A 15,693-nucleotide genomic window follows, 5' to 3' on the forward strand; every position below is an offset into this window, starting at 1 on the left:
CCTCACCTGCTCCTCCTCCTCCTCCTCTCCCACAGACTGTGCAGTGAGGTTCTGATAGAAAGCAAATCACTGCAATTGTCAGTGGAGTTTGGGGTGCTGGATTCACCGCCCAAGCCACAACTGCATGTTGTGCTCTTACTGCTCAGTATACTGGCATGCTCTAGGTAACTAGCACGCATTAACATAGTCTGGCAGGCTCTCCATTAGGCAGTTAGAGTGCAACACACAGCCTGTGACTTGGGTGGTGAATTCATTCAAAATCATCCTGGCTTGCCTCACTGGGCAGTCTGTGCATGGGCCACAGGGTGCTGGAGAAGAGTGCCACCCCGTGGTTGTAGTGTTCTTTGCTGTGTTCTTTGGACGTAAGTAGTGGTGAATGTCTGTCTATCTGTTTGTCTCTCTCTCTCACACACACACATGCACATTTTTTGTTTGTGATTGTGTGTGTGTGCGCACTTGCAAAAGTAGTAGATTTAAGCCTGAATTAAGTACCTGTGACAACTGCCTATAGAAGCTCTTTCTACCAGTACTAATTAGTTGGATATAATGCCCAATATGTTACAAAGCATTGGAGGAAACTGTTTGTTGACACCTTCACTGATGCCACCATATCACAATGTGATTTGTGGCCTGTCGTACTCTCCTATCACTAACATGGCTATAGGAGCATATATTGGGACACACCCATAGAATCACAGCCAAACAATAGAGACTGTACTGAAGAAGGAAAGTCATTCATCAACACCATCAGATGCCTCACAGGCATCTAAGCCTCATTTGGCAGTGGCCATTCAGAGCAACCAGGGCCTGAAACTGATGGTACAGCTCAGGGATCAGCAACCTTTCAGAAGTGGTATGCCAAGTCTTCATTTATTCACTCTAATTTAAGGTTTCGTGTGCCAGTAATACATTTTAACGTTTTTAGATGGTCTCTTTCTATGTCTATAATATATAACTAAACTATTGTTGTTGTATGTAAAGTAAATAAGGTCTTTTAAATGTATAAGAAGCTTCATTTAAAATTAAATTAAAATGCAGAGCCCCCCAGACCAGTGGCCAGGACCCGGACAGTGTGAGTGCCACTGAAGGTCAGCGCGCATGCCGCCTTTGGCACATGTGCCATAGGTTGCCTATCCCTGGTATAGCTGATGGCAGTGTCAGAGGCATAGGCAAGTGCATATGTGGCAGCTAGGCAAGCTGTTCACTTATCAGCACACTACTTGCACATATACACATTTACATAGTATCGTTGGTGAATCGCCATGGTGGCTGCACATTTGTCTCAAGTTCAAACACTGAAAAATTGATCTTACACAGCTGCGGCTGCTGTCCTTCCGTACATATAGGGCTGAGCTGATGCAGCCTAAAGAAGCCACACACAACATACTGTACAAACTTATTAAGCTGCCTGGGCACCTTTCAGAACACAGAAGGCTCTTGTATGTTCTATACTGTTTTCATAGAAGATCAGGCTTCAAAGGGACCTCATTTTGTCTAAGACTCTCCTCAAAGCAGGATCAATCGCCAACTAAATCCCCAAATGGCCACCTTGAGGATTGAACTCACAACCCTAGGTTTAGCAGACCAATGCTCAAACCACTGAGCTATCCCCCCTTCTTCAGAATAGGTGAGCAATAACTGAGATGTGATAAGAAATGCTGCAGTGCTACTTATTCTGCTTTTTGCATATATGCAAACAGACTGAGTGAATTTTTCCATATGTTTTAAAGATGAGCACATTGTACTTCATCAATAATGTATGGTTGTATTTGTACAAGAACAGAACTCCTATATCCTGTGCTTCTCATAACTTGAAGATATTTAAGTAATTTTTTGCTGATTAAATACACAATTCATAACAAGTAAATGCCCAGTTTACATGGGAATGTAATGCAATTTCCTTCATTGAAGTGAAGTATACAGTTCATATTTTTATCATTACAAAGATGCTTTTATGACTCAATAACCCTTGCATGGAAGCAAAAACAACTCAGTTGCTTATCCCAAGTGAATGAAAAGAAGCTGTCTTCACTTACACATGAAAAAGCTATTAATTCATAGAAAACATGAGCAATATAATAAAAAACAAGGTACAGGTATTATTGCAGTCCAAAAAGCAACTGTTGGTTGATTTTTTTTTTAATTCAGCAATTTGTGGAGATTCTATGTGACCATATACTCTGAAATGCTTTAGAAAACATATGCCATGGGAACTCACTAACTTAAAATTGTATTTTATCTGTATCATTACTTTTTCAATATTATTTGTAAGAGTCAATTGCAATTTCCATTGTAAACTAGAAGTGGATCTGATGGTGTCACTGTTAGCCTATTCTTCACACTCCAGCCCAATAAACAAACGTTTGTTTTCTGTTCCATGACATGATCCAACTCAAGCTACCACAAGTAACCCCATGTCATTTATTTCATATGCACCACATCGTGGTGTCCAGTGTGAAGCAGGAACAGCATCTCTTGTCTTAAACATTGTAGAGTCATAACTCAAAGATCCCTTAATCAGCATTCAGACTGAACTGATACCTCATGTCAGATAGAGTAATAGAACACAAACTCTTCTGATTTTCCTAATGTTTTCCCATGCAACAGAAGGTCCAAATTTTGGAACAGATTTGGAACTAATGGTGGTTCTTTTAGTGACATTGTCACAGGAATGTTATCAGTTTATCCAAAACAGAGCATGTCAGCTGGAAAAGGTTTTGAGTGTTTGAATGGCGAAAAGTATCAGAGGGGTAGCCGTGTTAGTATGGAACTGTAAAAGCAGCAAAGAATCCTGTGGCACCTTATAGACTAACAGACGTTTTGGAGCATGAGCTTTCGTGGGTGAATACCCACTTCGTCAGATGCATGTCATCTGACGAAGTGGATATTCACCTACGAAAGCTCATGCTCCAAAACGTCTGTTAGTCTGTGAGGTGCCACAGGATTCTTTGCTGTTTTTACTGAATGGCGAAGATTATCTAGCCAAGACATTGTGCTCCATCTTTCTATTCTTGGTGTCACAGCAGCTGGAAAATAGGGATACAGCCAGTCTTTACATTCTGCTTTACAGGTAGAGGTAGAATGCCCATATACAGTCCAAAGACAGATATAAGAGTCATATGGTCTCTCATAGGTATAAATCTTTATCCATACCAGTATTGATGAAAATTACAGTCAGAGGATAATTCCTTACAGTTCCTATTCAGTTTGTGCATAGATGCTTTTTGCTTTCTGTTTGTTTCTTTGCTATCATCCTTTTGTTTTCTTATAACTGTGGCAAGGCACCTTCTCGGTCTCCCCAGCCTCTGCTGCTTTTAGCCCTGGCGACAGGCTTGCGTAATATGGTCCCCCTTGGGACACAGGGGAAGTCCGTTCCTTCTGTCCACCAGTCCTTTTTAGTGTATTTTTCTTCCTTATGGGAGAGGATACTGCCTCTCCTCCTGGTGAGGCTCGCTGTCTTGCAGCTCCTAACCTCCTGGCAGCAGGGCTCCTTCTCTCTCTTCTCTCCTCTCCTCCCCTCCTTCCCCCCAGGGAGGGTTTAAAAAGGTCTCAGGCAGCCCTTAGTTGGAATCAGCTGATCCTAATTAACCTCAGGTAGCTCCCTCTCAGCTGATTCTAATTAATACTTTGGTAACCCCTTCTCAGCTGAACCTATTGACCTGTAGTTGATAGGGAGGAGGGCCTTTTAACCCTCTGAGATGGATTTCTACCCCTCTCTTGCAGCTGTCTGTCCGGAGTTTATCACATAACTTATGGAGTTTCACAGGTATCTTGATGGGTCCAGGAGAGCCTGATCTACTTGCCTCAGAGGAAGGGAAGAGAGAAGGTCTGGCTAGCATTCCATTGCCACATGGACAGGCTGAGATGTGCTGGTGGAGGGAATGGAAGGTTCACAGATCCCTTTTTCAGTCCACTGGACTAAATATTGAGGATATATATCAAATTTGAGAAGAGGTCCAGGAAGCTAGAAAGATAAAGAAGTTTTAAAGTTTTAAAACTGTAAAAACAGAACTCAGAATATCTCACCAGACACAACAGAAATAGTAAACAATCATTATGTTCAAGGAGAAAGCATAGCATTAACATTGCAAACTACCCTCAAGTCGCAGTAGAGATTTCATAGGTCTCATTACTGATCTGTATACCACTACATTTGCAACTATGGAAGCTAAAGTAATGAACACCATATCTCTTGTTTTGAGACATAAGCTAATTGTTTGCTGGGGTAAGGAAGAAATTGCAACCCTCACAAATTGCACAATTGTCTATGTACATTATACTGAGGTTTCACCATCTACTGGAGCACTGGACATTGACCAAGTCATGAACTGAAATGATACTGTCAGATGAACCTATAGTCCAAAACATCTTTCTCAAATATTTCATACAACACTGTGTACAGTACTGTCCTTTTGCAGTGGTACCATAGATCTAGTGTGGGATAAACCGTACATTTATTTTTGGGTGGGAGAAGGAAGTGTTTGAGAGGAACAGCAGTACATGGTAGGATTAATTCTGATGTACTTTGCTTGCTTTATCAGAACTGGTTTACAGAATAGGCAATATAGGCCAGTGCCTAAGGCCCCAGCTCCTGGAGCCTTGTGATTAGGTCAGAATCTCAGCTTTTTTTTAAAAAAAAGAGTTAGTTTCTAACCCTCAAGGTCTGGGAAGAAAATCTTGAAAACATTACCGAAGTGTAATCAATGCAGCAGTGTCTTCCTAGTTTGTAGGCATCCTGAAACATTGCCTCTGACAATTACCTATTTATTTCAGTTTATCATTTATATCAGTTTATCTGTGTCATGGTGTGCATGGGGCTCCAGATTGCCTTAATCTGGCCCTGCCCTTTGTGCATTAAATCTAATCAATTTCAGTCACTTGTCACTAAAGAAGCCTCTGCATTTTCTAAATTCCAATAACATCTTGTCCAGAGCATTGCTTCCACAAGGGATTAATCAGAACTAGAATTAGTGAAAGGAAGGTATAAAACAAAATATATTTTTGAAACTTCATTCAATTTCTTATTAAGAGAGAAGACTTTATCACAAAATTGAGGAGCAAGTTATTTAAATGAATAGCTGAATAATAGGAATCACAGCACTATATGATGCTACATATAGTTTATAAGCTCTGAGGTACAGAAAAGCTGTTATTTAAAACAAGCCCAGTATGTTTTATTAACACATGTGGAATTATGCCTGTGTTGAAAGAGAACTCCAATGAATAACTTGTCCATCCACCCAACAAGAATTTTTTCTTATTGTTTTACCCCTGCCATTGTTTTATCTGCCATGTAGCACTTCCCATTCAGTTTGTGCAATTTACGCAAAACTTCCCTTAAGTCCAGATTTACTGTGGACTTGGTCGTGCAGTCCTTACTCAGGAGAATTCCCATCAACTGTGGTGTGCCTATTTGTTGAGATAAACCCAAAAAGCAAAGTTCAAAACTGAATCTAAACTTCAGGGGCATTCAAAACAAGGGTTTTGAGTTGTGCTTCTTGCTTGTGTTACTATTATGGGATCAGTCAGTGGTTACAAATCAGTCTTCTAGGTTACATAAATATTTTGTTCTGAAATTTCAGACAAGTCTTAGCCTGCTCTCTTTTTCTCTGGGTAAAGTTGTGCATACAACATTTTGCCTGCATTTTCTCTACCCATAATTGGATTGTCGATGTAAATTATAACTGCTGGGCAGCTGTCTTCTGGATCTCTTCTCTTCAACCCCTAATATTTGTGCCCACAACCTATAAGCAGGTGTAAAAAAAAAAATGTAGATGCAAATTGGTTCTGCAAATCAGGAGGTTGAGCTTTTGAAACTTTATCCTTAAGCATCTCTCCCTCTATTACAGTTCATCTACCTCTAAATATTCACCAGATCACTAAAGTTTCAAAGTAATAAGAGACAGGAGGCCAACTTGCTCATTTAATCTGCCTTCCAATCTTTTATTATTAAATATAATTTTCCATTTAATGTCAATTAGTGTTTCCATTCAAAAATTACTTGTGACAAGTATGGGGTGATAGTGAGTCTGAAGAATCTGATCAGTAGAAGGACCTTTGGAGAACTGTGAGAGCTAGTCTTGATTTGTAATGTCTTTTACCCCTCCCTCTTCTCGTATGAGACTCACGCTGTTCTGCGAGCACTTCACATATCCTTCTAAATGTGCAATTTAAATATTATAAAGTCAACTTATTCTTCAGAAATATTATTTGAAGAATGCTTCCAATGAAAAATGTTGGTATGTTGCAGTGTATTGTATTGTACCAAATTATATTAATTTAAAGCTATCTAGAAGTGAAAAGTCCTGAACCTCCCAAAAAGGTTTGAACTTTTCACCATGAAATTGCCCTGGGCAGCTGGCCAGTTCCTAAATACTCTGCACATCAGTGGTGAAGCTTTTAATGTTGAATTTGTGATTGATCTGAAGCAGTTCTGTCTGCTAGATTAAAACAGAAATATTGCAGTTACTTTCACATCTTTAATATAGGTTTTCCATACACTTGACTCGTAAACCATATGAAAAAGACTCCTTTCAAGTATGTTTTTATTTCTTTACAACATTCCATATTTTGCCAGTCATTAAACTCTTCCTCTGCAAGCTTGGAGTTATATATGTTGAAAACAAAAAAGATAGGAAAAATTAATGATTAATAGGAACGTAGATCTTATCCCTGCACATACATGTAAATAGCTTTTTCTCCTTTCTCTCCTTTTTAGCCCAGAACAGTGTCAGTGTGTTAGAAGCTCTTTGTATATTGGCTGAGAGTTACACTTAAATGTTAATATTTTTTCCTGACCAAGCATATACGTTGTGTGTGTGTGAGTGTGACAATCTTTCAAGATAAAACAGTCAAGAACCAAAATGTATCCAGATACTTCCAGATGCATCTCCTCCTTGACAATTGTCCACTTTTTTCTGCTTTCAATTCCCAGTCTTTGTTCTCACCTCCGAGTTTCTATTGAACAGTTCCAAAGCCTACATCCATCTGTCAGAGTATATATGGATCTGGCCCCTTCATTGCAGTGTCTTCTTATCTTTTAAGTGTTTTAAAATAATATATTTTTCTTTTTGCACATCAAATTGTAGATGACATAGCTTGAATAGTGTATAGGGCAGAGGGTCTGAGTGAGTTGTGGTGTGGGTCTATGTGTGTATGTAAAGAAATAACTGTGTAAAATCTAACTCTAAGCCATTTCATCCTAAACCATCTGTCACTCTCTACACTTCTCCCCATCTTCTCTCTTCCCTCTGACTCGATCTTCTCCCACTTTCACCTTCACGCTACTTTTCATCTTTTCTGTATATTTAGAACAGCTTCACTTTCAAGTGTCCTCTCCTATCCTTGAAGGGCCTGATTCTCAGTTATGCTAAAGCTTCTGTACAGCCTGGGCAGTGAAAAGGGCCCTTAAAGAGGGTGTAGATATAATTTGTGCCAGAGTAATTTAAGGTCAAAGCTTTGGAAAGGGTTGCAAATGAGATCAGCCCAAAGTAAAGACTATTCTTTCTTAAAGTCTTCCTATGCTTATCTCTTCTCTCACATCTCCTCCCCTTTCTCACTTTTGTCATATGTCTCTAAGTTAGATTTAAGCTCTTTGGTGCACGGACCTGTCTTTTAATGTGTTATTTATGGCACTAGGTACATATTTTTTCCATCTCTGGGCATGTGCAAAATATTTTACAAACACATGTGGTATATAGCTGCATTCACACATCAGGAACAAAATAGTGTCACTCAGGCTTAATTCACTCATGTAAGTGGCTGTGACCAAGGGGGACCAAGTCGCCTTGGGAGACGGCAGATATCTGTAATGCCACCTCCAGCTCTGCAGAATTCTGCCTAGGGAGAACAGCTGGATGTTCTAACTGGGGCTTCACAGGAGCCCTGCCAACAGACATGCTGAATCCAGCCTGGCCCCTGGACAGGATGGTGAGTGGCATTCTGCACTTCTGTTCCCAAGAGGCTTTCTATACCTGGAGACCAGGAACCCAGACAGTTAATTGGGTCATTATTGTTTTCCTTTTGAGTAAAAATACATTTTTCTTGAGTAAAGTACTAAAATAAATAAATAAATACAGAAAAATTCAGAAAAGGACCTAATGTTTTATTTTGAAGTAGGGCTTGGCTAAAAGGGTTGTAAATAGGGCTGTCAATTAATCACAGTTAACTCACGCGATTAACTCAAAAAAATTCATCACAATTTTGATCACACTGTTAAACAATAGAACACCAATTGAAATTTATTAAATATTTTGGATGTTTTTCTGCATTTTCATATATATTGTATTCTGTGTTGTAATTTAAATCAAAGTGTATAGTATTTTTATTACAAATATTTACACTGTAAAAAGATAAACCAAAGAAATAGTATTTTTCAATTCACCTGATACAAGTATTGTAATGCAATCTCTTTGTCGTGAAAGTGCAATTTACAAATGTAGATTTTTTTAATTACATAACTGGCCTCGAAAACAAAACAATGTAAAACTTCAGAGCCTAGAAGTCCACTCAGTCCTACTTCTTGTTCATCCAATTGCTAAGACAAACAAGTTTGTTTACATTGACAGGAGAAAATGCTACCCTCTTCTTATTTACAATGTCACCAGAAAGTGAGGACAGGCATGTGCATGGCACTTTTGCTGCCAACATTGCAAGGTATTTACATGTCAGATATGCTAAATCAGAGATCGGCAACATTTGGCATGTGGCCTGTCAGGGAAATCCACTGACAGGCTGGAACGGTTTGTTTACCAGCAGCGTCTGCAGGTTCAGCTGATCGCAGCTCCCACTGGCCAGGGTCACCGTTCCAGGCCAGTGGGGGCTGTGGGAAGTGGCATGGGCGGAGGGATATGCTGGCCGCCGCTTTTCGCAGCCCTCATTGACCTGGAATGGTGAACTGCGGCCAGTGGGAGCTGCGATCGGCCAGACCTGCGGATGGTGCAGGTAAATAAACCATCCTGGCCCGTTAGCGGATTTCCCTGACAGGCCGCATGCCAAAGGTTGCCGATCCCTGGGCTAAACATTTATATGCCCCTTCATGCTTCAGCCACCATTCCAGATGACATGCTTACATGCTGATGATGCTTGTTTAAAAAAAAAAATTAGTTAATTAAATTTGTGACTGAACTCCTTGGGGGAGAATTGTATGTCCCCTGCTCTGTCTTACCTGAATTCTGCCATTTATTTCATGTTATAGCAGTCTCATGTGATAACCCAGCACATATAGTTCATTTTAAGAACACTTTAACTGCAGTTTTGACAAAACGCAAAGAAGCTACCAATGTGAGATTTCTAAAAATAGCTACAGCACTTGATCCAAGGTTTAAGAATCTGAAGTGCCTTCCAAAATCTGAGTGGGACAACATGTGGAACATGCCATCAGAAGTCTTAAAAGAGCAACATTCAGATGCAGAAACTACAGAACCTGCACCATCAAAAAAAGAAAGTCAACCGTCTGCTGGTGGCATCTGACTCAGATAATGAAAATGAACATGAATCAATCCAAACAGCTTTGGATTGTTATCAGTCAGAACCTGTCATTAGCATGGACATATCTCCTCTGGAATGGTGGTTGAAGCATGAAGGGACATATGAATCTTTAGTGCATCTGGCACATAAATATCTTGTGACGCTGACTACAACAGTGCTGTGACAACACCTGTTCTCACTTTCAGGTGACATTATCTCCTGCAAATATATACAAACTTGTTTGAGAAATTGGTTGAACAAGAAGTAGAACTGAGTGGACTTGCAGTCTCTAAAAATTTTACATCGTTTTATTTTTGAAAGCAGGTTTTTTTATACATAATTCTACATTTGTAAGATGAACTTTCATGAAAAAAAGATTGCACAACAGTACTTGTATTAGGTGAATTGAAAAATGCTATTTCTTTTGTTTCTTTACAGTGCAAATACATGGAATCAAAAATAAAGTGAGCACTGTACTCTTTGTATTCTGTGCTATAATTAAAATCAGTATAATTTAAAATGTAGAAAACATCCAAAAATATTTAAATAAATGGCATTCTATTATTGTTTAACAGTTCGATTAATTGGAATTTTTTTAATCACTTGGCAGTCCTAAATGTAAACTATAGTTGCCGTATGTCTACAAATCCTGTACCTTTAAAAATATATATGTCTTTGTTGTCAGCTGAAAAAAGCAGGAGCTGAAATGTGAAGGATGTGAGCAATGACACAGAACAGGATGTGTGTCATGCAGAGCAAATATTACACCCTAAACTTGTTGAGAGGCACTAAGTGAAGCTAAATGCCTTCAGCCTCCCAATATGTAATATTATCTCAGCATGACTGATGCTGAGATATTCTGTAGAATAGCTTTGAGTTCAGTTTATTTTTAAACCATGTTTTTAATCATTCTGCTTTTCAAAAAGGGTATATTTATGTAATCTTGCTTAGATCTTTTACAGTATGGTTGTCTGCTGCACTGGAATGTCAGACACCATTTTAATCTATCACAAACTCCCTGGTTTTGTATTTAGATATAAAATGCAAAGCTGTGGGCTCCCAGGAATAGCAGTCATTACCTGTGAGGGACATTTTCTCTCCATGTTACAGTCTGCATATATCTACATTTACTTGTAATTAATGTAGAAGGTAGAGATCGAAAAGACAGAGTGACAAAAACTGGAAAACTTGTGCCAATGAGAATTTCCACTGCGTTAAAAAAAATGAAGTATTGTAGCTCCCTCCGCTTCACTGGGATTTCAAGGGTCCTGTTTATTCTAAGTACCAAGTGATGAGGCATTGCTCTTGAGAAACCTTTCCATAGCCTACACTCCATTCTTACTGCTGCTCTAGGTTTCTGTCAGCATTATTGGCTCTCCAGTGTCTTCTCTCAATGAATATGTTGAAACATATTTTCCCCTTGGATTAGTGACTTGCATTTTTAAAATTGAATCTCCATTTATTATTATCTGCCCATGTTTCTAATATCTCTGTGTCTTTTTGTTTTATTTCCCTGTCCTCACTGGTATTTTCAACTGCTCCCAATTTAATATCCAATGAATTTAATTAACAGCATGATTTCTCCCTTTTGAGGATCATTAATGAAGATATTAAATACGAATGGACATAGAGCTGATCTCTGTAGTGCCCCACTAGACACCACCTTCCCCAGGTCGGTGTATTACCATTTATCATTACCCCATATTTATTGTTCTTCAGTTTTTAGTCAACATGACAGTTCACATCTAAGATAATTTGAATTAATATTCAGAAAAAGCTTTCACCAGGGACTGTGATATACTAAATCCTTTACTTAAAATCTAAATATATGACATATACAGCATTCTTGCCATACACTCATTTCACAGTTCTATTAAAAAATCAAGTTTTGATGCCCATGCTATGATGGACAAAGGAGAGTTAATCCTTTGGGTATGTCTACACAGCATTCTGCAGCCAGCAGGAGTGAACCTCCCAGCCTGGCTCAACAGGAAGTAGGATGGGCTTCAGAGCCCCAGCCCAAACTGCAACTTCAAAGTGCTGTCTATAAAGCTATTTTTAGAGCCTTAGCACAAGCCTTGCTAACTAAAATGTGTTGCCTCGGGCTGCAAGGCTTGCTCCCGATCTGTCCAAAATGTTGTGTAAACACACCTTATTGTACGAAAGACCACAGTTAGACATGAGCTGTTAGATTTCCAAACCTTAGTATACTATGATCAATTAGACAGAAATTGATATTTTTAATTTCTTCAATTAAAAAAAAGTTTTTCACCATAAAAACTTTGGTTCATGTAGTGACCCTTTCTGACTTGGCATTTTGTTGCCATAAAATGGTTAGGTGACCCTACATGATAATCAGAATGCAATAGTTATCTCTTCATCTACTTTTTCAGATTTCATTAGATATAAGTATAGCAATATTTAGTAGATCCATCCGTATGTGATTTTCCTATTGCACTCATTATCTGACGTTTTTCTAAAGATTTTATGCCTCAGTTCATCTATCTAGATTGTGCTTCATCTGTATATCTCAAAGCTGTCAACGTGCACAAAAAGCTGAGTCACATAAGACAAAACATGAATATTTATTTTCTTTTTAAAAGTGTTAGGGAACTGTGAAGAAAATACAGAAGTAAACATAACATAATAGAAAGCTAATATGCCTCATGTTTTAAAACTGGAATTATTAGAAATGCCTCTCATTTTATGGCTTTTAGATAATGGACTGATATTGTTTGATATCTGTCAGTGCCTCTAATACAACTCTGTGCAACAAACTCTGAGCAACAAAATTACCCTCTGTAGTTCTTTGCTGCCATCTTCTGTCTCTTCAACTGATTGCTATTATGGTTCTTTGAATTCTGAAAAATAAAACTGTTGCACTTAGAGTAAATTTCCTTTCTTTTTCCTTTCTTTTTCTTTTCTTTTCTTTTTTAAGCTAAAGCAAAGTGAAGCTAATGCTGATACTAAGGAAAAGCTTCCACTGCGTCTACGTATATTTGAAAAATTTCCTAACAGGCCACAAATGGTGAAGATCTCCAAGCTTCCTTCAGATTTTACAGTTCCAAAAATAAGGTATAAAATACATCCTTTCTTTGTGTGCTCTAGGCTTGTTAATTACCAGCACACATAGTAATGCCAGGGACGTATAACAGTTTTTCTCCCAAAAATTAAGCAGATAATTTTAGAAATCAGTATCAAAACATTATATTCAGAGGTGAGAGTGGGTAACTTTTCATTTGTCTCTCATTTTTACTTCACAAAAAATATCACTTCCTCTCTTTTTTACGTGGCTTTAGTACTCATGAAAGGAGTGAATAACAGTTCTGGAAGTAATTTATCTGCATGCAGGTACAGTATATTGAAAAGAGCATTTCTGCAGATGAGAAAATAGTTTCTCTTCAGCCTCATTTGGGTTTTTTTAGCTTCTTTGCTGAGACCACCAGCAAGAGTTCTAAAAATCAATTCCAGTGTGGGTTTTTTTAATTGTCTGGTCATCTGAGTCCACCAAATCACCTCTCATAGAACACTGAACAGCTGTCAGAAGGTAACAACTTTTGACCGTTACTTGACTGGACTGGATTTGCATGGGGGATAACTTTCATTCACAAAATGCCCCAAAAACCTCAGAGGTCAGAGTTTCTGTTATACACAGCTTATGAGAGTGGACAGGTAGGCATTGGGGAGCCAGTTGTAGTTCACTGAATCTTTGAAAGCAGCCTGGGGACTGCTGTAACCATGCACCATCTGCAATTTTCCCAAGGGACCTGTTGCCAGATGAGGCTAGATGGAGCATAGCATGCTCCATTCACAGCCCCCTCTACACCCTTTCCCACCCAGATTCCCCCTATACCAATAGCTGTAGGGAGCATGGTGTAGGAAATGGCTGTGCCAGCTCTATTATCACTGGGGATTCTCCTGTGCTGGCGAGACCACAGGTAGGCCAGTAGGGCTGTCTTCAATTTTTTTGTGTCAAGTGAACTGTGCAAAAGGTGTGGTGCAGGCCAAATATCTGCCTCCGAGGGATTAAAAGAAAACACTTAAATCTTAAGGTAAAGATCAAGCATATTTTATTGTATTTCCAGAACCCCAATTACTTACATATTGAGGTTTTGCTTCTTTTTTAAACAGTGTGTCCTTGATCTTTGTATGGCTATGTATGATTTTTTTTTTCACTGTGTTTTTCCAAAAGTATATGTGGGTAGGTAACTGAGACCTAGTGTTGCTGCTAGCCTTCGGAAAAAAACATCAAGCCGTGGACTGAAGAATAAAATCTTAAAAATGAATCAATCGTACTGTGTAGAACTATCACTCCAGAGAAGAGTTAATTGCACTCATTATATAGCTGTAGAACTTGGAATGTGGAAAAATAAATGTGCATTTCTTGTAAACAAAAAAAATTAAAAATCAAAACATGGCATATGTGAAGTATAAAATTGTCAAAGTACCTTGCAATTGGCATTCAAGGCTGTTATACGAACAGATGCTGTTTGAACTCTTGAAAAATTGATTTCTTGCCTAAAAGTATGCATCCTTTGGATTATATCAGTCTTTGGTTTGCTTTTAATGAGCAATTTGTATTATAAACTCAGAAAAAACTTTAAACTGCTTTATTTGATGTCAATAACTAAAAATAAAATTAACTGTTACATTTAAAAAATCAGTTAAAAGACTGTATTATTAAAAAGAACAAACACTTTTGTTTGAAATTGTGTGAAAGCACCACATTCAATTGTTATTTTTAATAATTAAATCTAAAATCTAGTCATCTTTGTTATTTGTACGTACTATCCAGTGCCCCATCAATTTCCATCTTACTGCTGTTCTGTCTTAGCAGTAACTAATTGTGACACATTACAGGAAACATGTATTAACTCTTTCTGGATTTTTAGCAACAAAATGTGATACCTTTTTCTTATTTGCAAGGGAAAGTTTTATGAAGCAGTTTATTGATCGTCAGCAGCAGGATACAAGCTGCTTATTGCGAAGACTTCCTTCGGCATCTTCTTCCTCATGTGACCACTCCAAAAGATCTGCAATTGAAGAAAACAAGTATATTGACCAAAAGGTAAATACCAGAGTGCAAGACAGTATATGTTCTTCATTGTTTTAAACGTATGGTGTGAGGAAATGCTGCAAATTGTACAATTTGTCAAAATTTCAGAAATATCAGAAACAGTCAAAAGTATTTAAGAGCTTTGTAAAAGGTTACATTTAACTTAAGTTGTCTAAAATAGACAGGGCCAGATCCCCAGCTCGTCTAAATTGTCATTGCTCCCTTGACTTGGGTTAAGCTATGCCATTTTACAGAAGATGAGGATCTGCTGTGTAATTTTTAAAAAATGCATCCATTTTTCTGTGCAAGTCACTTTCAATCATATTTAAAATTAAAGTTTGTGAATTTAAAATTTACATTTTTGAGCTTTCTTCTACCAGTGATTATAATGCCATTGTAACAAGCTCAGTATGAGAGCCTTGGAACTGGGTTAAAAATTCACAATGATTCATTTCTTACAAATCATTTTCTAAACTTTTAGAAAAGTTTAGCCCCTTTTTATGTCTGTGAATCGTTAGCAAACAGTTCCCGATATTTACAAATTTGGTCCCTTGTTGTTTTGAACGCAGAGAGGCTCCCCGTCAGACTGGTACAATGCACATGTATACAAGTTGGTATTTGTTTGCCTGAATTTGGCGCATGCAATACAACAATAAGGCAAAACAGAATAATCTTCAAATAACATAGTGGATTGGCAAGGTATAAAGAATGAGAAGCTAGGATATGCCTGGGTATCCACATGAGCACAGTGGAGAAAAAGGTAACCAAGGTGCAAAATACTTGTCATTTTTATCCTGTTTCCTGCAAATACCATTTTCCATAGCCAATGGATCCTATACTTTACAGTACCAATTGATCCAAAATAGAGTGCAGTAAAGCATCTGGCACCAATCAGGAGAAAGTGCAGATAAGTATCAGTTCTTCTGATCGGTGAAAATTATCTGCATCAAGTAGATCAGTAGAAATATTGGACTCGATAATAAGCTGGTGTTAATGAGTCCAAGTCCGTTGAGGTCTGTCATAAACAGATAGTAGAAGTTAATAGAATAGAAGTACTTTATATCTCTTTTGACTGTAAAGGGTTAACAAGTTCAATGAGCCTGGCTGTCACCTGACCAGAGAACCAATCAGGGGACAGGATACTTTCAAATCTTGAGGGAGGGAAGTTT

At 38.2% G+C, this 15,693-nt stretch overlaps 1 protein-coding gene across 3 annotated transcripts in view; it reads left to right on the forward strand.

Moving 5' to 3' along the window:
• Positions 1-15,693, forward strand: part of NALCN (sodium leak channel, non-selective) — a 387,480-nt gene that overhangs the window by 276,792 nt on the left and 94,995 nt on the right. For all 3 annotated transcript variants that reach the window (XM_032771366.2, XM_032771357.2, XM_032771375.2), the window contains 2 exons: positions 12,407-12,543; positions 14,395-14,536. In XM_032771366.2, the coding sequence (XP_032627257.1) occupies positions 12,407-12,543; positions 14,395-14,536 (279 nt within the window). The remainder of the gene's footprint in view (positions 1-12,406; positions 12,544-14,394; positions 14,537-15,693) is intronic.

Source organism: Chelonoidis abingdonii, chromosome 1 (assembly GCF_003597395.2).
Source record: "Chelonoidis abingdonii isolate Lonesome George chromosome 1, CheloAbing_2.0, whole genome shotgun sequence".
NCBI classification, from domain to species: domain Eukaryota; kingdom Metazoa; phylum Chordata; order Testudines; family Testudinidae; genus Chelonoidis; species Chelonoidis abingdonii.